Genomic DNA, 25,650 nt, shown 5'->3' with positions numbered 1-25,650 from the left:
TTCGTGTGTTTGCACAAATTTTTTGCCTGTTCGCATGTTCTGGTGCGAACCGAACCGGGGGGGGGGGGCGTTCGGCTCATCCCTAGTTATAAGACTGACGACGCTGGTCGCTGGTTATTACAAATAGGAACCTATAAGAGATGTTCCCAGTATGTTATCAGCATGACAGGCAATCATTGTAATCATGTAAGGTTTGTTTACAAAAAACCTGCTTACTTCACATGGCAATACAGTGGCAATAAAAATCCCTGGCCTATGCTAGCTGTCACTGGCAGCTGTTAGTCTCAAGTAATGACTGGAAACCAATCAGTGTGGCTCTTTATCACGTGATTGTCATGGTATGATCAATCATGGCAATTACACAAAGTTTGTTTGTCAACAATCCTTTTTCTTTCCAGTTGTCAGTATGCTGTGTTCATGAAGCTTTAGGAGGACCAATTCACACTATAGCATAATATACTGTTAATAAATATAATAAATATAATTGTGTGTGTGTGTGTATATATATATATATATATATATATATATATATGCAGTATATATTTACAGTATCTCACAAAAGTGAGTACACCCTCACATTTTTGCAAATATTTTATTATATCTTTTGATGTGACAACACTGAAGAAATTACACTTTGCTACAATGTAAAGTAGTGAGTGTACAGCTTGTATAACAGTATAAACTTGCTGTCCCCTTAAAATAACTCAACACACAGCCATTAATGTCTAAACCGCTGGCAACAAAAGTGCGTAACCCCTAAGTGAAAAAGTTCAAATTGGGCCCAATTAGCCATTTTCCCGCCCTGGTGTCATGTGACTCGTTAGTGTTACAAGGTCTCAGGTGTGAATGGGGAGCAGGTGTATTAAATTTGGTAATATCGCTCTCACTCTCTCATACTGGTCACTAGAAGTTCAACATGGCACCTCATGGCAAAGAACTCTCTGAGGATCTGAAAAAAAGAATCGTTGCTCTACATAAAGATGGCCTAGGCTATAAGAAGATTGCCAAGAACCTAAAACTGAGCTGCAGCAAGGTGGCCAAGACCATACAGCGGTTTAACAGGACAGTTTGCTGAAGACAAGCAGACTAAGGACATGGATTACTGAAACCATGTCCTGTGGTCTGATGAGCCCATGAAAAACTTATTTGGTTCAGATGGTGTCAAGCGTGTGTGGTGGCAACCAGGTGAGGACTACAAAGACAAGTGTGTCTTGCCTACAGTCAAGCATGGTGGTGGGAGTGTCATGGTCTGGGGCTGCATGAGTGCTGCCAGCACTGGGGAGCTACAGTTCATTGAGGGAACCATGAATGCCAACATGTACTGTGACATACTGAAGCAGAGCATGATCCCCTCCTTTCGGAGACTGGGCCGCAGGGCAGTATTCCAACATAATGACCCCAAAAACACATCCAGGACGACCACTGCCTTGCTAAAGAAGCTTAGGGTAAAGGTGATGGACTGGCCAAGCATGTCTCCAGACCTAAACCCTATTGAGCATCTGTGGGGCATCCTCAAATGGAAGGTGGAGGAGCGCAAGGTCTCTAACATCCACCAGCTTCGTGATGTCGTCATGGAGGAGTGGAAGAGGACCCCAGTGGCAACCTGTGAAGCTCTGGTGAACTCCATGCCCAAGAGGGTTAAGGCAGTGCTGGAAAATAATGGTGACCACACAAAATATTGACACTTTGGGCCCAATTTGGACATTTTCAGTTAGGGTTGTACGCACTTTTGTTGACAGCGGTTTAGACATTAATGGCTGTGTGTTGAGTTATTTTGAGGGGACAGAAAATTTACACTGTTATACATGCTGTACACCAGGGGTCTCCAAACTTTTCAAACAAAGGACCACTTTATTGTCCTTCAGACTTTAGGAGGGCGGGATTGTGGCCAGCAGGGACAGAAAATGTCATGGGCCCAGCATCAGTGAGAATAAATATGGCCTCAGGGTTGGTGGTCAATAAGAGGAGGAGTATTCCCCCTTATAGTCGGAGGAATAGTATCCCATCATTGGTATCGGTGGAAGATACAGTGCCCCATTGTTGGTGTCAGTGGGAGGAAAAGTGCCTCATATCAGTGGAAGAAATTGTGCCCCAAGGGCCGGATAAAGGCAAGCAAAGGGCCACATCTGGCCCTCGGGCCGCAGTTTAGAGACCCCTGCTGTACACTCACTACTTTACTTTGTAGCAAAGTGTAATTTATTCAGTGAAAAGATAGAATAAAATATTTACAAAAATGTGAGGGGTGTACTCACTTTTGTGAGATACTGTATATACTGTATATAGTATTTTTGTCCATTTGTCAGCCATGATGTAAAATGATTTTGAAAGGCAAATAAATCATAGAGCTATTGCCAATTAAACTAATGCAAACTGCTGGGTTTGATCTGAACATGCAGTGATCAATGGTCATGAAATCTACATACATTTTTTTTTGTCTATGAAAAGGTTAAACGATTTCAAATCTGGTGAGTATCTGGTTACATGTGGACAGGATTTCCAGCAATAAGGAGCAACATGAGAGAAGTCCTGAAAATGAGAGTTTTATCTACTTGTCATTTATTGTAAACTGAGCAATACATCACAAGAGAACGTTCCAGTTATTGCAAGCCTCTTGCACTTTGACCTTTCTTGTTTACCCATGCAGTTACACAATACTCATACACTATGCTGGACTTGCTCCACCATTGGCTGCACTATCCATCCATATGCCCTGCAGCCTCTTTATCTGGACGAATTGACTTTGTTTCTGTGTTTTTGTTGTCTCAAGGTTACACCACCATGGTGAAGGTGACCGATACAGCAGGTATGATTCAGGGAAACAAAATCAAAGTTAACATGATGACATCAGCACACCTGGGAATTTGCAGGTTTTCCCCTGGAGGTGCTGGATTTTCACAGCTTTCTGGGATCCAGGCTTCGTTCTCTGGTCACACATACCGCTATTAACTCCACTGCTTGCTCTTCTCCCTATCCAATCCCCATTTTCAGACCCATTGATTTACAAAAGTTAAGAGGAATAGACATCAGAGCTTTTCCATGGAAATATGGAAAGGGGCACCAGACCAAAAGACAGAGAAAGAGACCAAGCTATTTTTAATTGTTGGTAAATAATCTATATAGAAAAAGCCACCACATTTCAGGGCCAAACCACTCCCCCTTCATCGGGGCTCAAACACAGGATAAAATCTGAATAATCAACCAGTGAGCACAAAGATCTAGACCAGAAGGAAGAAATGACTGCATACCTGCATCCGTCCAACAAGTTTATTGAAAAACTGCCACCAGGACTATGACAACAGACCGATGGGGTGACGCGTTTCACACATATATTGTGCTTCTTCAAAACCTTTTTTTTTGTTTTGAAGAAGCACAATGTATGTGTGAAACATGTCACCTCTTTGATCTGTTGTCATAGTCCTGGTGGCAGTTTTTTATTAAACTTGTTCGAGGTATGCAGGTGTCCAGCCATTTCTTCCTTCTGGCCTACATGCTCACGGATGCGAGCAGAGGCTAGCACCCAGCCCCAGCGGTGATCTGTTTTTCTGTCTTAGCACACAGATCTATATTAGAACTGGAATTAAACTCTCATTGTATATTAACAATGTAATAGTTGATGAGGGACAATAAAGTTGCTCCTGTCGGTTACCCATTGAAGGAAGCCCTACTGTGCTAAAGCTGCCTTGGCAAATCTATTGAGCATGTTTGAAGTTTCTCTTCAATTGATTGCATGTACAAGTTTGTAAATTCCCAGAGCTTCTTTAAGGTCTCATTCACAACACTTGTGGAGCATTTCCTACACCACACGGGAACACACTGCCCTCGTTAGATGCAAGCAGTTGTCATTAATTGTTAATGGCATCCCAAACGCTTCTAGCAACCATGCATGTTTCTCATTGCACCTTTTACAGCATCCCTAAGCTTATGTAACCTCTTCAGATGTTGAACGTATTAGACTCATTCAATGGGCTAAACAGGTTCAAACTGCTCATAGTGTTGGGAAAAGGTCCACAACAAAAATTCCAAAGTGTGCAGCCCTTTGACCTGTGAACTACTTAAGTAGCATAGGTTGCATGTCCTGACATTTTGCGCCCCTTCTCCTGATCAAAAACCCATGGTGGCCATCTCTTTTGGTACCACCATCTGCACATTCTCAACTATCCTTCTATCCACCGTTTGGCTATTGAAAGCAAACCGCGTCTAAGGACTCAGTATTTAACTCACGTGGCAGTGCTGGGTGGCTGAAAAGTCAGATATTTTTATTGTAGTAGGGTGAAGGATAGGTAAGAATGTGCATGTGACAGACCCAACTAGGCCAGGGGATTCTGGAAGGGACTGCAGGGTAGCCTCTTGCCTACTGATTATGGGCCCTGGCTTTTGAAGGGGCACTATTCTTTGGGAGGTGTGTGCCTGGGGGACCTTTGGAGTTTTGCTTCTGATTCAGGTCCATGTCTCCCCAAAACATACAGATTCTGGGAACCTAGGACATACAGATTTGGGGTCTCTGTTCCCAAATCAGCATTGACTGCTTCAACCCCTCCCCCCTAGACTCAGAGACTCAGTGCAGATGTTAACAAAATCAGCTAAAAAAACAACCTGATGCTGGGGTCTCCTGCTATAATCTGTTTACTACGGTGTCTTTCTCTTATAGAGTATACTTTCCCCATTGTGCGCATACAAGGGGAGAATCCACATTGTTAATTGAGTCACCTATTGTTTCTGTCTGTCATTCCTCTTGGAGAGGTGTCTGCTTTATCTTGTTACCAAACTATTGTGGGATGTTTATATGTTTATGTTAATTAGATTACTGTTTATATTTATGGCAGCTGTTTATTAGATTAACTGATGTTACTGCTTACAGTTTGCATTGTTTAGGATAATGTGACCAAGCTCATTCCTGATTTTGTGTGGTATATATTCTGTGAGTTTACAGTAAAGAGTCAGTTGCAGTTTGCATATAAGCTAGTGTCATCTAATTCTTGGGTGCAACGCTCAGCTATAATACCTGGCTCCTGAGTGGAGGAAGCTGTATCTTGGCGGAGGCACCCAGGTGGGGTGCCAGGTGGTCCATCACAGTGCAGTCAGCAGGCCTGCTATTAAAATTAAACTGATGTTTGCCCTGTAGGTATGCTTTAAAACCCAAACCCACTACCCATTGGTGCCAGCCACTCCAGTCCCCAACACTACTCAGTTAAAATCCTGGTACTATGGGGTATAAGGGAGTACGCAGCACGCCCCTTTTCTCCCCACAATTTTATTGTGCTTGAGGCCTGAATGGCCAATGCTGTTACATGGGGTTCCAGGCGTACCTTAGAGTGTGCTATTATCAATAAAATTGGGTTCTACTGGTTATTGCAGGCAGCACTTTGGTGTCACTAGATATTCTACCCAAGCAGCACTATAAAAAGTATGTTTAGATACCAGAGGGTGACCATCATAGGGTGGAGGTTTTTTTTGTATAAGTTCACCTTTTGGAGCATGTTGCACATTACACACATGTTTAGGGCACTTTCACACTGGGGTGGGCGGGCGTCGGCTTTACCGTAATTTTTGTGGCACTTTTCGGGCACTTTTAACACCCGCTAACGGCCAAAAAAGGGTTAAATGCTCCCGCAAAGCGCCGCTGCATGGGCAGGGGCACTTTAGGAGCGCTGTATACACCGCTCTTAAAGCGCCTCCAAGATGCTGCTTGCAGGACTTTTTTTAGCGTCCTGCCAGCACACCGCTCTAGTGTAAAAGCACTCATACTGGAGTGATAGGAGAGGCACTTTACAGGCGCTTTGCAGGCGCTATTTTTAGCGCTATAGCACCTGTAAAGCGACTCAGTGTGAAAGTAGCCTTAGGGTGTAATGTGTAACATGCTCCAGGTCTGCCCCCCCTGCATCCCTCTAATCCCCCTCCTTGTGACAGCGGGTAGGGGATCCTCACCCGCTATTGCTTTTCAAAAACAGCACTGCTGTGTGGGGCTCTTCCACAGAGTTCTTTGAATGAATTGAACTACAACTCCCATCTTTCCCTGTGGTAGATGGCTTGTAGTTATTAGAACTGCGAGGGCGTTGATGAGCGCTCTTGTAGTTCATTGATGCTTCCTTCAGCTTTTTAACTGTCTGCCCTTATGGAGATATGGGCAGGCAAGCTGGAGGCAGTGTTTGCAGAAGCCTGACACCGCACCTGAAATCTACTGATCGTGGGTGCAATGCTCTGCAGGCTACTAAGAAAAACATAATAAATGCACATTTTTTCCCTGCAAAAATATATACATTTATTTTTTTTTTCTTAAAGGTGAACTTAACTCTTAAAAATTGGCTGTGTACATTTTCTTTATTTTATACAAATGTTTACTGGCCTGACACTGTCTACAAGTGCATGCTGGGAAATATGGAACTGAGCGTCATGGCACATGGAGCACCTCACCTCTATAGTCTGTTTATCAATATGGTTGTTCCTCGCCTGGAGAGTTAAACTGCGACGTTCTGAGCATTCGTCATAGGTCTTCTGATTACGCAGGTACATCACTACAGCAACATCATTTGGTGCTTTGTCCTCCTTTTTCCACTCCATCTGCACCCACACATCTTCTTTGACACCCACATGTAGGAGGCGAGGTGCAGCGACCAGAAAGCTGAGGACAGGAGAATAGCAATTATTATAGGGCACTATAGTCCTTTGAGCTCAATCTGTCATGCCATGATAAACCAGTAACTATTAGGCCCATGTCACACTTGGGAACCTGATGATTATTATTTTTACACATGATTTATATAGCACCAACAGTTTTTCAGGAATCATCTAAAGATGGATAGATTAGGAGATACTTGGACAGATTGGGGTAGGGGAGTTCCAAAAAATAGGAGAAGCTTGGGAGAAGTCATGGAGGTGAGCATGGGAGGAGGTGACAAGGGTGCTAGAGAAGAGGAGGTTTTGGGAGGAACGATTTGGCTGGTATTTTAAGACTAGGTTAGTGATGTTGTGGAAGACTTTGTAAGTTGTTGTTAGTACTTTGAATTTTATTTGGTGGGTGAGCGGAAGCCAGTGGAGAGACTTGCAGAGAAGGATAGCAGACACTGAACGGTTTGTAAGGTGGATGAGCCTGGCAGCAGCATTCATGATGGACTGAAGGTGGGATAGCCTATGTAAAGGCAATCCAATGAGGAGGGAGTTGCAGTAGTCGAGGTGAGAGATGACCAAGGAGTGAATTAGAAGATTTGTGGTGTCATTGGTTAAAAAGGGGCGTATTCTAGAGATGTTGCGGAGGTTGAGGCGGCAAGATTTTGGCAGTGATTGGATGTGGGCCTGAAAGAACAGTTCATAGTCCAGGATTACTCCTAGCACCCTGGCATGTGTGGACAGACTGATAGTTGTGCCATTGATCTTGACAGAGAAGTCAGGGGAAGAGGAACGTGGGGGAGGAAATGTTATGAGCTCAATGTTGGATAGATTGAGTTTGAGTTGTATGTTTCGCTCCCTTGCCATTATCCTCAGCAACCATTTCTGGCAGAAGTCCCATATTATAGAAATATCATGATTTTCTTTTTTTTTTTGTGGTTCTGTTCCCCATAGGACAAAGTATGTCTTATGTTGCAAGGTGCTGCCTAAGCTTAGCTATGGGGTCAGACTGGGCGCCCTCCATCCCCCACAGCTGTCTGACAACATAGCTAGGAAGGAGGCTGCCACTTAATAATGGCCACTTTTCTGGGCTTCAAGTACTTTCCTGAGACAAGCATCGGCAGGAGGAATGCAGATGAAGATGAGATGTGTCAGCCTACTGTCCCTCTGCATTCCTCTTGCCACTGCTTGTCTTGGGAAAGTGCTCCAAGCCAAGAAACGTGGCCATTATGAAGCGGCCATCTCCTTTTCAGCTATAAATCAGAAGATGAGGACTGCACTCCTTCCAGTGTCCAAACTGGCAACAGATGGGTGCTCTTAGTCAATGTAGCAGATGGCGCAGCATAAACACCAGTGAAACAATAAAACATCATAAATACTCCATTGCAAACATATACACTCTTTTATTAGTCCAATGTCACACCATCAAATAAGCCAACGTTTCGAGGCCATACACGGACCCTTGTCCTAGGCGACAAAGTGCCTGCATTTCAAAGGTCAGCCTGTGCATAAGCAGTACAGTACTAAAAGCCAAGAAAAAGGAAATCCTCTGCACCCCCTCCCCCCCCCTTTCCTCCTAATGAGGACCTTAGAATATCCATTGGCTTCTAGTCCTGTAGGCACAGGTTGAAAAAGCAATAGACTTCCATGAGCGGCTAAAATACGTTGAGCAACTCTGTGTGCAGTCTTGTCGCTGATTGGCTATGCTGACCAGCAAAGGAACCAGCTTGCCCACCCCAAAGGATCGACTTATCCCAGTGGGGACAATTGCAGAGGCTCTATAACTTCTCTTTAAAAGAGAAACACATTTTAAATTAAAAAAATAGACATTTGTACAGAACAGCAACATATGATACTTACTTTGGGGTTTGCGCCACAGTCACACTAACCATGGCCGCCCATAACAGGCAGATCAGGAGAGGAGACGGTCCCATGGTGCAGCAGTGGACTGAGCTGGGAAGAGAAGAGGGCACTTATTTAAACAGAAGGGGCTGGGCACAGATATGGGATGAGCAGACAGAGGTCAGGAGGTAAACACTGAGCACTGGTTAGAAAGTGAAAGTGCTTAAACTTAGAAACAGATGTAAATATGCTTTGTTGGCAGATGCACATTATGCTTCTTTAACCACTTTAGCCCTGGAAAATTTGGCTGCTCAATGACCACGCCATTTTTTTGCGATACGGCACTGCGTCGCTTTACCTGTCAATTGCGTACGACGCTGTACCCAAACAAAATTGACGTCCTTTTTTCCCCACAAATAGAGCTTTCTTTTGGTGGTATTTGATCACCTCTGCTGTTTTTATTTTTTGCGCTATAAACAAAAAAAAAGCGCCAATTTTGAAAAAAAAAACACAATATTTTGTACTTTTTGCTATAATAAAAATCCCCAATTTTTTTTAAAAAAAGCAAATTTTTTCCTCAGTTTAGGCCGATATTCTTCTACATATTTTTGGTAATAAAAATCCCAATAAGCGTATATTAATTGGCTTGCGCAAAAGTTATAGCGTTTACAAAATAGGGGATAGATTTATGGTATTTTTTTATTATTTTACTAGTAATGGTGGCGATCTGCGATTTTTATCGGAACTGCTACATTATGGCGGACAGATCGGACACTTTTGACACATTTTTGGGACCATTGACAATTATACAGGGATCAGTACTCTAAAAATGCACTGATTACTGTGTAAATGTCACTGGCAGGGAAGGGGTTAACACTAGGGGTGATCAAAGAGTTAACTGTAAACGAAAATATATAAATACGCTGCGCTATCAAAAGTGTAAATGTGTGTGATATATTACATAAAAGTGCAATCCATGCAATGTTACAAATAAAGTGATAATGTGCATACACTTAAGAAATGTTATATATATATATTTATCATCCAAAGAAAATAATCACAGTCCTACAAAATGTATAATTAATATTATATATACACATCACAGTGAGTATATGTAGCTGGACATACACTTAAAGATAAAGTGCTGCACTGTGCTTGTGCGATACTCAAATAACAATCAATAAGTGTTCAAAAATCATCCATGCGATTAAGTGCTGCAGTGTGTTGTGCGATATTCAAACTAAAAGTCCATAAGTGCTCCAAAGATCATCCATGCGATTCAGTGAATGCAAGAGGTAAAGTGTTATATCCACACACACAGGTGCTCCCCCCTAGGTGATAGCCGCTCACCTTAGGGCGTGTGACCTTGCTGTTAGGCTTGGTCAAAACACGCCATGGAACCACTAAAGGGTTCAGAGTGTGATGGAGATGTTGAATTCCATATTTATATCAATGAGATTCAAGCGTACCATCGTGAGGACTTTCTAATTAGATTACCAGGCCCCATTTTGTATGATGTGTACGTGTATGTATGAATGTATCTATCTATATGTATGTGTATATGTATATATATATATATTATATATATATGTAATATATATTTATGGGTGTATATAGGTGTATTTTTTATAGGAACATGTGTACTAGAAGGTGGGCCTATTTAACTGTTTTGGCATCTCAAATACACCTTTTGTGTTGGTCTGCTATCCGCATAGTAACTAAGTTACCCTATTGTTCATAGAAAGAGCCAGGGCAGACATTGCGTCTCTCGAGTCCTTGTAATGCTAATTTATGTTATATCCGGTTGGAAATCAAGAGATAGTTAAACAGGTTCTCAGACAGAATGGCACCGGAGTGCTTAAAATCTTAGCATGAACTTCTGGACAGCTTACCAATGAACTTTAGGCTTCAGGGGTAGCCAATCAGGATTCAATGCCACTTCTGAACCAATGAGGTGACCCTGAGTTCTGATTGAGTGGGAGTGGGTTCTAACAATATACAACCAAAAACCTGGAGAGGCTAGGTCTCTTCGGCGGACGGTCTAGATGCAGGATGGTTACGTAAGACTTCTCCATACAATGTATCTCTATGTCTCTTTTCTTTCCTGTAACCTTTTCTATCGTAGGATTTGGCCGTAATACCTTATTAATCTCTTGATAGCATGGGTATGACCATTATGGCAATATTTATTATCATTGGTAACATTGTTGTTTTAAGGTTATATCATTTATGTTATAGTTGCTAATCTCATATTACCACAAGTTTCTTTTCTGTACAATAGTAAGTTTAAATAAATTAGATTGTTACCCTTTTCGAACAAATATCATTCGTTCTTAATTTCATGGGTTGATTCATATATGGACAAAAGGTTTTAATCACTTATGTATCATTAAATATATTAGTGAGGTATGTATAAAGGTATCCACGTCAGATGGTGCCCCCTGTGTGAGGAAGTTTAATTTTGGGGTGAATATGATTCTTGTATGGAAGACAGAGCTGGTTTTGTGTTTACCTGTCTCCCATCTGAATACCCAGACTAAAAAAACTTATTAGAACTTTACCTTTTGTCTGTGCTAATACTTTGATGAGACTGATTTTGAATAATGCATATGAGAAATAGAAATGGAAACTGTATATTGTGTATGATTATAGATGTGGGATTAGTTGCAACCTGCAATGTGTGGGTTTTGTGAGCAACTGCATGCTTGTGGCCATGCACGGGGGATGGGCAGCCAGGCTCGCTGTTCCATGGTTGTTACATTAGGATATGTATGTGGAAAGGGCTACTCCCTGTACACAATAGGAAGAGGGAGGGTTTCTTTTTGCTTTTGAGATGAAAAGACCATGCAAGCATTCACTGTGGGTGGGATGGTCTCAGGATCCCAGAAACGCTGTTTGTATTTCTGAGATGTTTTTTCTGTGAAAGCTGATGCCAGAAGAAGGATTGAACTTTCTTTGAGAAAAGTGGGTATGTTTGAGCTGTGTTATATTGTGGCGTTGTTGTTTCATTCTAAAGCATGTGTTGCTAAGTGTGCACTCTCAATTGTGCGGCGAGATTACATACTTTTCAGTGGAACTGTTCCTAAACTGTGTGTCTATGGTTAAGTGTGCATTTACAAATGTGTAGTCAGTCTTTGTGGAGAAAGGAGTCTAGTGAAGAAGTCTGATTTGGCAGGATCAACAATTGCATTTCACGTGTTGGTGTTTTAGTGTGCCCTTTTTCTCATTGGCCATTTTGTGGTCGCCGTGAGACTATGGCTCGATGTTCATTTGCAACTACCAGTTTATGTTTTATGTAACTTTTGGCTTTTTCGGATGTGTTGTTTGGTTGGAGAGCCTGTATTTGAGGCCTGCCAGGGTCCCTAGTGATATGCAGAATGAAATGTTTGTAAGTGTTCATTTAGTATCTCAAATGTGTAATTTTGTAGGGAGAAATTTTAGTTTTGGCTGGAAAATTCGCCATTTTGTTGTGGCCTGGCCTTCCTTTGCCATTTCCTTTTGTTGTTACCATGTGACTGTGCTGTGGTTTTCATCGGCCATCTTGCTGTAGTCTACCATGTGGTCGTGGTCTGGCTTTCATTTGTGCTGTTTGGCCTGTGGGTCATCCTATAGGGGAAGGTGTAGCCACCATTCCTTTGTGTGTGAAACCATGTGACATGAGCCACCATTTTGTTTCTAGGCATTATTTCTGTTTTAAGTGAATGTAAGCTTTTGTAGGTGTTCTGTGTTTGTACTTTTTGTCAACTCTTCAGTAGAAGAGTGGCGATTTTTGTATTGGATTTCTGTTTTGGTGGGAAAATGCACCCTTTTGTTGTGGCCTGGCTTTTGTTGTAGACACCATGAGGCCATGGTCGGCGGCCATTTTGAGAGGTGCAGTTTAAGGATTTTGTGCTTTCTAGCCTGTAAATCATCCCAGAGGGGAAGCTGCTACAATTCCTTTGTATGGGTGTAGCCATCCAGTCTCTTTGCATTGAATTTAATAGCTTTAACTGAGTTTTTGTACTTTTAGCGGTGCATGTTTTTAAAATATTTTTGGAGTTCTTCAGAGGGCAATTCATTGTTTTGAGGCTTGTATTGTATATCCTGCAAGAGTTTAGGAAGGGGGCAATTTATTCTTAGATATCTCTATGCAGTTATGGTTATGGAGCAGGATGTTTGGTGCACTCTGGGAGTGGCAGACAGAAGAGATGTACTGTGTGGACTATTAGAGGAGAGATATGCTGTGTGTACTGTGGGGGGGTGAGTCTGGCTGATATCATCAGACTCAGAGATCAAATTTTTTTTATTTAAACAAAAAAAAAACACAATGTCTTCTTTTAAGAAGGGTGTCATTTTTGGGAGCGTTCGTTTGATTTTCTAATCGTTAGCGGGGTCGGGTCGACGTTTATTTTTAACCACAGTGATGGGAAGATTTGGAGATAAATAGGGAACTTCTTGGTCAAGGGAATTGTCAGACAGTGTATGTGGTTTTCGTTCAGAAATTACATTGATTTTAAAAACAGAATGTTAAAAACAAGTTAAAATTTCAAACATTTTTTTCCATTTAGCAAAAGGTACAAAGATTTTTCGTCTGAATATTCTTGTCTGAAAATTGATCTGTGTGGCCAGCATGAGGCTCGGTGCACGCCTATGCAGTTTGCTTTTTATCTGTTTCTGCAGTGCTTTTTGCTGTGCGTTTTCGATTTTCTTGCACGTGATTTTGCTGCAATTTGCGTTTTTGTTTTTTCTGGCCAGGTTGTTGTAGGTCAGATTGGAGGACACGGGTTGCTGCAGGGGTGCATTGTATGTTTTTCTGCAGCTTCTCCATTGAAGTGTATTGAACAGAAGAGGCGCTGTTTTGCATTAAGGAGGGAGTCCCTGACCCTTTCCAAATATGCTGGGGGGGGGGCATGGATGTGAACGTGTCTCATGGGAGGCCATGTGAATGAACTGTAGTGTGTTTCTGCAAAAGGCATCAGAAAAGCACATAGATGTGAACCAGGTCTAAGACGTTTATTAACATAATAGGGTTAAGAAGGCTAGGGTTGGCCCTTTGTGGTGCAGGGGGGAGCAGATAGTCACTACGGTAAGGGGTTCATTTTTTACTGTAGAACGGTGAAAGTTATATTTACGTTTGCGATTGTTTGCTCTTTTTGTACTATAGAGGGCTCATTTTGTTTTTGTTTTTTAACCTCCATTGTGTTACTGGCCGATTGATTGATTGTGAAGGTAGTAGTCAAATGATTTTGTGGTCGATTGGTTGTAGATTAGTCGATTAGTTGTTTCAGCCCTAGTATGGATCTGTCTCTTTGTAAACTACTAACTGTGGATGGTGAGCTTTGTAATTAGACCTGTATACACTGGCTATATTGTAAACTGCTACCAATCATATTGAAATTAGGTGTACATCAGATAACTGCCTCCTGTACTACAAGCACCCATAGGGTCCTGATTATCCAAGTTTATGTTAATCATTATGGAGATAACAGAAGTAATAGCCCTTTGTTAAGCATTTCCTTTAGAATACCTCTGAAAAGTCCACGGGGGAGATTAAACTCTTATAGTTTGGAAAATCTCCAGGCTATTTTTTTTTTTTTGAAGGACTATAGTCAGAACAGGGAAACTAATGACCTCAAGGGAAGAGATGATAGATAGATATGGACCTTGGGTTGTGAAAGGCAACCTGTAAAAAGGTTGGGGAATCAGTTCAAGGTCCGGAGTCCGTAAAGGATGGGTAATCTAATCGCTTCAAAGAAGGGGTCTGAATGGGAAAAAAAAAAAAAATTGTTCTGACAAGTAGTGAAAAAAAAAAAAAAACGGCAAGGGGGACAGGGGCGGTACCTGTCAACCCAATTCTTGGTCAGAGAGTAGCTACCTCTGAAGTAAAGGCAACCTGTAAAAAGGTTGGGGAATCGGTTCAAGGTCCGGAGTCCGTAAAGGATGGGTAATCTAATCGCTTCAAAGAGGGGGTCTGAATGGGGTAAACCCTATCAAATGACCCCAAGGGAAGAGATGATAGATAGATATGGACCTTGGGTTGTGAAATATTTGCAAGATTGGGATCGTTGGACTGGGAAGAAGTATTTTAAAAGAGGTACTTTTAAGCCAAAAGCTTGGGAAAATCTGTACCTTGCTCACCACAGAAAGATGACACGGCCATATGAAAAAGATACGTTATTTATATGGATGCTGGAGTCAGCAAATAAAACAGAGGAAGTGAATGTTATTACTATGGGAGTTAAGGAGAAATCATTCCAAACTCCTGAGAATGCGTCCATACAGCTTAGAAGGGGCTAATGAAATGGGATGGATCTCTGAAAGAATTTTAACCTTACCAAACAGATGTTATGGGTTTAAGAAGAAGTACAGGGTATTATAGAAAACATGCTGATGTGTGATGTCTAGAGGTCATCGTTAACCTAGCCAATTGTGTGAGGGTGTGTGGAGTATGTAATATATGTCGTATTGTGTGACGTTTGTTCTCAGCTGCTGACAGCCCACCCAAATGACCCCCCTTCTTTCTCACCAGGTCTGTGAAAAGGTGCAGCGAACTGTATTGACATGCAAATGACCTGAGCCAAGATAATTATCTGTACTAGTGAATTATAAGATACATGTACTAAAATGACTTTGTTTTTCAGGAAAACAGTACTGCAGAGGTTCTTTGTGGTGAGGTATTATGATCTGTTGACAAATGGTACTGCTAAAAGGTTTTTTACGGATTGCTAATTTTTTTCAACCATGGTGAATAAATTTTTTTTGGAATTATTGGTATACCATAAAACAAAAAATCCACGTGGTATTAATGTGTATTAAGTAATACATATTAATGATAAGTTGAGCTCAACAATTTTTTGGTATCTTAAAAAAAAAGTGCACTGTTTATGTAATGTAATGTAATGTATATTTGTGTTTCATATGCTAATGTATTGTTACAGGTATATAACCATTGGATTATTTTGTTTCTAGGAGGAAAATGGAATATTTATTACTAAATTTTATTGGTGTTTTATTTCTCAGATTCGATAATTGGGTTTCCTGGCTTTAAAGGGTTGGCTTGTGTACCCACTACTGTTCAGTGATCCCGGCGCCTCAGTGCTGCAAGGGATATTTCTTTGCCCTTTGGCCAGTTGTGTTTGGTAGCAGAAGTTCCTCGAGTTGGATACACATTATGCAATTTTTGTTTTCCAATTTCCTTCAGATTTACCTTCAGATGTGTAGTATGAGGGCCTGCCTGATGGCATACAAGTTGAGAGTGTATAGTTTTGGGAAAGCCTGGAGAAGAGGTGTGCAGGAAGATTGTGTATATTGCACTCTGTGTTCTGGATGGAGAGGTCATTGCTGGGAAGGAAGCACCTGGGTATTATTTGGGACATAGACGAGTTTGTTTCTGTGTCCTAAGAAATACTGATGTAACGTTAGTCAGGGAACTAGAGGGTTCTTTGAACCTAACCATAGGTAGTGGTGCATTGTATACCCTGGGCATAATCTCTGAAATCCAGGCACAGGGATGGAGTTGTGTGGGCACGCTGTATTCTCCTCAGTGGATACCCATAGGTGTCCTTCCTGTCCTAGACTCCTTGCGTTCCTTAACTAGTGGTCTGTGTCCTGCATGACAGGAAGACCAGTGCCCCATAAGGTGTGCAACCTCTATGAAGAGACAAGTGTACCTGGTTGCAGGTGGTTTTCAATCCGGGTATTCTGACTATTTCCCATCCTTAGGAAAGAGAGGCTTAATTGAGACTGTCTTTGGAGCTGGAGGTGGGGCACTGGGTACCTTAAAACACTATGGAGCTGGAGATATTCAGGATATTCAGGATCACATTGGGGGGGGGGTCTTGTGCTACATATCAGGGAAGGGGTTAGGAAAGCCAACTTGCTCTGTCCAGCATCACTTTGCAAGGACAGACGGGGGGGGGGGGGGGGTAGTATCCAGGTTGCCTATGAGTCGTGATAGATTGGTGGATGACTCAGTTCCAGGATCGTCAAAAATCTTACTTGCACTGTTCTCATCCCTAATGGCAGGGATGGAACATTGTGCAGATATCACGGTCAATCTGGGTACTATCCTATCAGACTCTACTGGATTACACCCTGGAGTCCATCTTGTTCTGATGGTTTGAGTCTGGACAGCCTCAGATGACTGGTACTGATGAGTGCTAGAGGAAGGTAAGGGTTGTGCTATGGGAAAAGGCAATAATGCTGGCACAGGGGGGGGGGAGGGTCCTGTCTAATGGATGCTGGGGTAGTGTCCCAACTGGTCCTAAACAAAGTTAAAACTACTTGAGACTGGAGACCAGGGTACTGGTGCTAGTATCACGTGTCTAATGATGCACTAATGTTTTCAGCATCAGGTTAAATGGTACTCAGCAGGGTACACTACCTCGGGGAGTCTATAGTACACCTCCTCTGGCCCGTGGCATGGATATAGCAGGAACACCGGGTTGTACCCCGATCACCCCTGAAGAAAGGTTTTATAGCAAACCTGACATCCCCTTACACCTACAGAAACTTCCTCTGGGATTTGGGGCGGAGTTAAAAGCTTGGCTGATGGATTTCGGACAACAGGATGAAATATTAAATGTACTAGGAGATGCTGAAAAACAAGCCACCATACGACTCACCCATGATCAAAATAGACTGATCCAAGTATCCCACGCTTTAGACGCAGATGCTAAGACTTCCTGGTGGGAAAGTTTATTTGGGTATAGTCCGAACGCTACAGCTTTCCTAAACATTTTGCTCCACCCTGTTGTTGTCCTAACCTGTGCAGCCTTATTGCTTTTCCTGATGCAGGTAATAATGTGCGTTACTATCAGGAGAATGAATGCCAAAGCTATGAGAATGTGTACCTCAACAAGGTATCTTCTCTCAAGGAACAGAAAGGCCACTAACTCAGAAACAAATCTCTGAGGAAGCCATATCCAATCCAGACCAGTACAAAGAAGTTGCGCATTTAAGAGAGGACCCTAGAACTATATTTTTCTTGTTCCAGGGATAAGCCTCTTCAATTTTTAGTAATAAAGTGCAGTCAGGTTTACCTAAATTCCAAAAGTTTTAATCATTTTTTTTTATTTTTTATTTTTTTTTCCTCTCCCTTTTGTTGTTAATAACTGTGTACCTGACCTGCAAAAATACTGTTAATGGGAGAGGAGTTTTTTTAGAAAAACATTTGTTTTGTTTTTTTGTTTTTATTTTTTTTTATTATGTTTTTTTAACCAATGTATTCTTTTTTTTATATACAGATTCAAGGCTCTTTAACAGTCTTGGTTGGAGCAGCGTTCAATCTGTAGTTTTTTCCGTTTTTTGTTCTTTTTTTCATTATTATTCCCACTATTTTTCCTGTTCATTTTCATTACTCACCTCTCTTCTATTCCTTTTTTCTTCTTTAATATTATGCTCTCTAAGTTTTTCCTTTGGTTTCTATCAATTATCTTCTCAAGATAATGTAACTAAGACATCAGTCATATCATTTTTCTTTAAAAAAAGACTTTGCCTGCCCGCAAGTATCATATTTTAACTAAAGTATCCCTGGACATCCAGTTTTATGTCTTAATGTAATTCCACCTCCCCTAGTCTACCTACTGCCTTAACCTGAGCCCCGTAAGCAGGTGTGGTGAACCCAGGGACCTGGCAATAACAGACAGTATTGACTATCCCTACCATCAAGGGCCATGGATGATACTGGCTGTTGCTCAGACTCTGTACCCTGTGGGGAACCCACTCTACTCGTCCACATTACACCCTTTAGGAGTATTTTGTCTTAATGGCCAACACTCTGCTCCTGTCCAGCATTTCTCCAATATCTGTACACTAACGTTCTCCTCTCTCTGTTTGTATTCATGCACGACTGTCTGGAGGCCCGCCCGACCCCACCTGAAGAAGCAGCGACCACCAAGTTATTTCTTGAGATAAATGTGTCACAAATAAGACTTTCCTGGACTTTCCTTCACCATGCTGAAAAGTGCTGTCTCGCGGTCCGATCCAATCGATGCAACCATTACATGATCTTACAAAGATACAGGACTAGATATGCCAGGATCCCGCCATCAATGTTGGAGTTCCGCTCTTCCAAGGCAGAGGGGCGATGAAACATTGCAGTACAGACACTCATGGTTTGGATGTGAAATCTCAAAGGCACCAGGATTTCTTTGCTGTCTCAAGCCTACCTTGAGGAGTTCCAGCGTGTTCAAGAAAGGAAGAGGAGGCCGCAGTGGTGGTGGGGAAGGGTCGGGGCTTCTGGGCTTTTGTGGGTGGGTGCAAGATCATTGAAGGAGGACATAAGTTCAAGAATGAACTTCAGGGGGAAATGTGATGGAGATATTGAATTCCATATTTATATCAATGAGATTCAAGCGTACCATCGTGAAGACTTTCTAATTAGATTACCAGGCCCCATTTTGTATGATGTGTACGTGTATGTATGAATGTATCTATCTATCTATATGTATGTGTATATGTATATATATATATATATATTATATATATATGTAATATATATTTATGGGTGTATATAGGTGTATTTTTTATAGGAACATGTGTACTAGAAGGTGGGCCTATTTAACTGTTTTGGCATCTCAAATACACCTTTTGTGTTGGTCTGCTATCCGCATAGTAACTAAGTTACCCTATTGTTCGTAGAAAGAGCCAGGGCAGACATTGCGTCTCTCGAGTCCTTGTAATGCTAATTTATGTTATATCCGGTTGGAAATCAAGAGATAGTTAAACAGGTTCTCAGACAGAATGGCACCGGAGTGCTTAAAATCTTAGCATGAACTTCTGGACAGCTTACCAATGAACTTTAGGCTTCAGGGGTAGCCAATCAGGATTCAATGCCACTTCTGAACCAATGAGGTGACCCTGAGTTCTGATTGAGTGGGAGTGGGTTCTAACAATATACAACCAAAAACCTGGAGAGGCTAGGTCTCTTCGGCGGACGGTCTAGATGCAGGATGGTTACGTAAGACTTCTCCATACAATGTATCTCTATGTCTCTTTTCTTTCCTGTAACCTTTTCTATCGTAGGATTTGGCCGTGATACCTTATTAATCTCTTGATAGCATGGGTATGACCATTATGGCAATATTTATTATCATTGGTAACATTGTTGTTTTAAGGTTATATCATTTATGTTATAGTTGCTAATCTCATATTACCACAAGTTTCTTTTCTGTACAATAGTAAGTTTAAATAAATTAGATTGTTACCCTTTTCGAACAAATATCATTCGTTCTTAATTTCATGGGTTGATTCATATATGGACAAAAGGTTTTAATCACTTATGTATCATTAAATATATTAGTGAGGTATGTATAAAGGTATCCACGTCAAGAGTATAATCAGGATCCTGGGTTGGTTTCACCTATGCCTCTGTACATCAAAGGGGTGCCTCTTTTACCTCGCTGTATTAACAGAGAAAGGACTTCATGGTGCAGTATATAAAAACATTTATGAAAACCGCAATAAAAAACCCCACACTGGGTACTCACAATGTCATGGCGCTTCAGGGCGCCACTCTAAATTAGCATAAATGAGCAAGATAAGGCGGCCGATAACGGGGTGGTGTGCTGATCGTTCCCGGGAGGTCCTCTGTGATGTAAAAAAATGAGACAGAGATAAATCATTTCAGAACTTTTTCCAGCTGCACCCATTATTCACATATCTCAACTGAAAGCCCAGGACGTCATATGACGGCCTGTGGTATGGAAGTGGTTCTGCCTGAACCATGATGGCTGCTAGAGTTACATGGGTTGGCAGCATCCAATCGGATACCTTCCCCAGTGACCCAGGAAACCATAGAGAAACTATGTTCCTATTGACTTCCGTTCCCCTGCAATGCCGCTGCAGTTGATCGCCACCTGTAGTGTAGAAAGTAGACTGCACCTACTTACATGCAGTTCAATACAATGCAGAAAACAAGGGTTTTTTTTTTAGTTATTATTCGTTAAAGTACAGTACAGTACAGGAAATTTAAGCTGGATCACTGAAACTATACTTCACAAATTTAGCACTGGAGAATAAGGGACACTTTTAGGAGAAATTGACCTGTGGGGCCACATAGCACACCGCAGCAAAAAGGCTGTGTGGTGCAACTATGCTAAATATTGGGTGCGGCTTATTAGTTTGATTAAAAACAACAAATAAACACAACCTGGTTATTTTTCCAAATAAAATTCACCCTCTGTACACACTGTCCCACCCTCTCTACACACTGCCCCCCTGCTTGTTCACATTGCCACCCCCCCCCCCGTATATACTGCCTCCTTCCCTGTAAAAAACGACCCTCTTCTCTGTACACACTGCCCCCCTCCCCATATACATTGCCCCCTCCCTGTACACACTGTCCTGCCCTCTCTACACATTGCCCCCCTTCCTGTATACAATGACCTCCCTTCTGTACACACTGCCCCCCCCCATACACACTGCCCCCTCACTTTACACATTCCCCCCTCCCTGTACACTTTGTTCTCTCCTCTGTACATATTGCCCTCCCCTGTACACAATGCCCTCCTCACTATACACACTACCCTATATGTACACACTACCTTGCCCTTGTATACATTGCCCCCCTCCCTTTACACACTGCCCCCCTCGCCTCCCTGTACACTTTGTCATCCCTCTGTATACATTGCCCCTTCCCTGTACACACTGCCCTCCTCCCTATACACACTACCCCCCCACCCCCGTACACACTACCTTGCCCTTGTATACATTGCCCCCCTCCCTTTACACACTGCCCCCCTCGCCTCCCTGTACACTTTGTCATCCCTCTGTATACATTGCCCCTTCCCTGTACACACTGCCCTCCTCCCTATACACACTACCCCCCCACCCCCGTACACACTACCTTGCCCTTGTATACATTACATTGCCCCCCTCGCCTCCCTGTACACTTTGCCATCCCTCTGTACATATTGCCCTCCCCTGTATACAATGCCCTCCTCACTATACACACTACCCCCCCCGTACACACTACATTGCCCTTGTATACATTGCCCCCCTCCCTTTACACACTGCCCCCCTCGCCTCCCTGTACACTTTGCCATCCCTCTGTATATATTGCCCCCTCCCTGTACACACTGCCCTCCTCCCTATTTACACTCTCCCTCTCCCTGTACACACTGCCCCCCTCCCTGTATATATTGCCACCCTATACACATTACCCCCTCCCCAAAAACACCCCCCCCCCCTTTCCCATACACATTTCCCCCTTTAAGACTCATAGTAGCTAGGACATTGCAGTGGTTATTGTTCAGCCTGGGAAGGGTTACAGCAGACACTGGCACATTCACCTGTTGTAGACTGCAGCCCCAGGGCTCCCCATATTCTTGTAAAACTTCTGCCGTACTCTGGTGGCTGCTTGCTTGTTCTCGCTGTCGTAATGTTTACATTTCCGCAGTGGCCGCGTTCCCTGTCAACATAGAAACCTCAGCGCTGCTAGCTGACATCCAGTGGATGGCTACATAAGGGGAAATCTTTCTCTGAGCCAGGGGCGGTGCTAGGATTATAAAAGACCTGGGGCAAATTTGGGCACCCAAGGAGAGTAGCAGTGCCAACAGTTGGCATGGCCAACATGTTTACAATGGGAGAAGATTACAGGGCCTGGGTAAACAAACCATGGGCTTCCATGTAAAATATGCTTTGGCTGCTGTGCCACAAGTAGGAGACATGCAAAAGAAAAAAGAAATGATGACATTACATATGGTTTTCTGCACAATAAAAATAGACAGAATGCTAACACTTTGTCTGAGCCTACCATAAAAAGCTTCAATAAAATAGTCAGAGATGCTTAGCAACCAGCAGCAAATAGGGGTCAGGGGTGTGTAAGTGCACAAAGTACAGGGGTCAGGGGCGTGTAATGCACAGAGTGCAGGGGTCAGTGGTGTGTAATGCACAGAGTACAGGGGTCAGGGTTGTGTAATGCACAGAGTGCAGGGGTCAGAGGTGTGTGATGCATAGAGTGCAGGGGTCAGGGGTGTGTAATGCCTAGAGTGCAGGGGTCAGGGCTGTGTAATGCATAGAGTGCAGGGGTCAGGGGTGTGTAATGCGCAGACTACAGGGGTCAGGGGTGTGTAATGCATAGAGTGCAGGGGTCAGGGGTGTGTAATGCACAGAGTGCAGGGGTCAGGGGTGTGTAATGCGCAGACTACAGGGGTCAGGGGTGTGTAATGTAAAAGGTGCAGGGGTCAGGGGGTGTGCAATGCTAAGAATTAAAGGGCCAAGAGTATGCAACACAGTGCTGCAGAATGCTCCTGCCTTCTAGAAGAAATTTCTTTAGAAAATCCCTCCCTACAAGCACAAATTCAACCCCCCAGCAGCATAAAAATTCTCCTGTCCAAACCTTTCACTCAGGACAAATCCTCCTGCTCTTCTTAAAAACCCTCCTCCCAGCAAGTTCTCCCCAAATTCCCCTTTTGGTAAAGATCCTCTTCTCTTCCAAATTCTCCTCTCACAGCACAAATACTCTTCCCTTCTGAATACCCTCCCCCACCAATTCCTCCTCCCGGCCCAAATCTCCCCTCACAGCACAAAATCTTATCCCCCAGCACAAATCCTCTCCCCCTTTCTAGCACAAATCCTTCTCCCCTCCAAATCCCCCAGCACAAACCCCTCTTTCCCATATCCCCCTTCCAGCACAATACTGGGGAATTCTTGATGAACCCTCTACACACTACTATATGCCCTTTTAGCCAACTTTGCAAAAAAACAAAAAAGGCTACATGTATTACAATATATGTTTAAGCTGGCCAACTGCAGCAAAGTAATCCCTTTATTGCTAGTCTCTACTAGAAAAGGTATATAGCAGTGTGCAGAGGGTTCAATTTTTAGTGTTAACATGTGGTCATACCCCTTTAGCACCTGACGGATTATATACATGTAGAAACTATTGGAATTTGAGCACAGGTATATCTTACTTCAATGCCAGGGAATGTCCTTCCTCCCAGGCTCCCCCTACATGTTGTGTCATGACACACATCAGAGCTGAGGAGGGGCCCAGAGGAAGCTTCACTCGACTCTGGAGTTTACTGCTGTGATAGGCAGCCAGCAGAGAGGGATGCTGGCTGCTGAAGTGTTGGGCGATCGCACCGAGCAACCGAGGGACCTGGGGCACCCAGCAAGGGAAGCAGGCCATGTGTCCTGCCCAATGATAGCTAAGCCCCTGCTCAGGACTACAGGACACAACTCAGATCCTTGGGACGCTGGGTTTTGCTGAAATCCCAGGACAGTCACGCAGAATCCTGGACTGTTGGGAGGTATGCTGCCACTATCTGGAAGCTCTGGAAGGATCACATGTGGTTTGTTTGTAGACAAGCCTGCTGGTTGCAGCTGTCATGGAGCTGACCACAAAGAGGGGCACCATGACAGCTGAAGCCAGCCAATGTGAAAATCATCCCAATGCCTAGGTGAAGAACTATAGGTTGGGAGTGCTTCTTTTACCTTTAACAGCCCCAGTTCCCTTAAACCAAGGAGACCTATGGGTACTTGGTTCCTCCAAGGCCTTAGAACACAATGCAATTGTTCCTGGCCAGATGGCACTAGGACTGAACAAATAAGACAAGGAAGCGTACTTGTAGTCTAGAGGCTGGTCAAGCAGAAGATCGTGCCTGGTAGGGTAATTCAATAGACAGTTTTGAGGTCAGGACAGGTAGTGCACAAGAAAAATCCAGTAGACAATTCTGAGGTCAAATCAAGCATCAACCTAAAAGAGTAGTCAGGATACAAGGCAAGGGTCAGCAGTGATAAATCCAAACAGCAAGTAACACAGCAGGCAAAGCATAACATGTGGGGGATATAGGTAGCAGATGCTATCTCAAGAGCCCTGGGCTTGTGATGTTTAAATCAAGCACTGCAGCACCACAGCCAATCTGCCTAGACAGGCAGGAACATTAGACGCAGGAGTGCTGCCTAAAAATTGCATTACTATTGAGGGTGATGCAGCACAATCAGCCAATGAAGAAAGAGGTGGCCCTGGCTGAAGAGAAGACGGCACCCGCCTGTGGTGAATATGAAGAGAGGGGTGTTGTCTCCATTGCCTGGCAAAGGAGATGTAGGCCAGGCCTGAAAGCCCTGACTCAGGCTTCAACATTTTACATAGTTACATAGTTACATAGTAGCTGAGGTTGAAAAAAAGACACAAGTCCATCAAGTCCAATTTATGTGTGTGATTATATATCGGTACTACATTGTATATCCCTGTATGTTGTGATCGTTCAGGTACTTATCTAATAGTTTTTTAAAACTATCAATGCTCCCCGCTGAGACCACCTCCTGTGGAAGGGAATTCCACATCCTTGCCGCTCTTACAGTAAAAAACCCTCTACGTAGTTTAAGGTTAAACCTCTTTTCTTCTAATTTTAATGAGTGGCCACTAGTCTTGTTAAACTCCCTTCCGCGAAAAAGATTTATCCCTATTGTGGGGTCACCATTATGGTATTCATAAATTGAAATCATATCCTCATATCTCAAGCATCTCTTCTCCAGAGAGAATAAGTTCAGTGCTTGCAACCTTTCCTCATAACTAATATCCTCCAGACCCTTTATTAGCTTTGTTGCCCTTCTTTGTACTCGCTCCATTTCCAGTACATCCTTCCTGAGGACTGGTGCCCAGAACTGGATAGTATACTCCAGGTGCGGCCGGACCAGAGTCTTGTAGAGCAGGAGAATTATCGTTTTATCTCTGGAGTTGATCACCTTTTTAATGCATGCCAATATTCTGTTTGCTTTTTTAGCAGCAGCTTGGCATTGCATGCCATTGCTGAGCCTGTCATCTACTAGGACCCCCAGGTCCTTTTCCATCCTAGATTCCCCCAGAGGTTCTCCCCCCAATGTATAGATTGCATTCATATTTTTTCCACCCAAATGCATTATTTTACATTTCTCTACATTGAACCCAGTGTTGCCGATCGCCTGTATTTTTACGGGCAGCCCTTAAAAACGGGCACTTTTTTCCCCGCCTGTAAATGCCGTAGTAGTGGGAATGTGCCTGTAAAAATAGCCATGACCGGTCTGGCTTGGAACTGCACATACAGCGCATGCAGTCTGATGGTGGAATGGAGGAGCCCTGCATCCAGGGCCAGGCGATCCACATTCCAGAGTCCACTGGGACCGGGGGGAGTCGGGGACGGAGTGACTGACAGCCTAGGCGACAGTGACAGCAGGTGATGGTGGCAGGGGGTGATGGTGGCAGAGGGGGATGGTGGGAGAGGGGGATGGAGGCAGAGGGGG

The 25,650-nt window shown here is 43.2% G+C and overlaps 2 protein-coding genes across 3 annotated transcripts in view; one reads left to right on the top strand and one right to left on the bottom strand.

Moving 5' to 3' along the window:
* Positions 1 to 21,866, bottom strand: part of LOC141107567 (complement C4-B-like) — a 179,969-nt gene extending 158,103 nt beyond the window's left edge. Inside the window, exons 1-4 of the mRNA XM_073598404.1 lie at positions 21,717 to 21,866; positions 19,914 to 20,013; positions 8,464 to 8,556; positions 6,412 to 6,619 (exon numbers count right to left, since the gene is read on the bottom strand). Coding sequence (XP_073454505.1) covers positions 6,412 to 6,619; positions 8,464 to 8,556; positions 19,914 to 19,921 — 309 coding nt within the window. The 5' untranslated portion in view covers positions 19,922 to 20,013; positions 21,717 to 21,866. The remainder of the gene's footprint in view (positions 1 to 6,411; positions 6,620 to 8,463; positions 8,557 to 19,913; positions 20,014 to 21,716) is intronic.
* EGFL8 (EGF like domain multiple 8) overlaps positions 18,903 to 25,650 on the top strand; it is a 123,998-nt gene continuing 117,250 nt past the window's right edge. For both annotated transcript variants that reach the window (XM_073598410.1, XM_073598409.1), the window contains exon 1: positions 18,903 to 19,384. The gene's annotated coding sequence lies outside the window, so the exon portion shown is untranslated. The remainder of the gene's footprint in view (positions 19,385 to 25,650) is intronic.

This window comes from Aquarana catesbeiana, linkage group LG09 (genome assembly GCF_042186555.1).
Source record: "Aquarana catesbeiana isolate 2022-GZ linkage group LG09, ASM4218655v1, whole genome shotgun sequence".
NCBI classification, from domain to species: Eukaryota; Metazoa; Chordata; class Amphibia; order Anura; family Ranidae; genus Aquarana; species Aquarana catesbeiana.
This window is presented reverse-complemented; position numbering and strand designations above follow the sequence as displayed.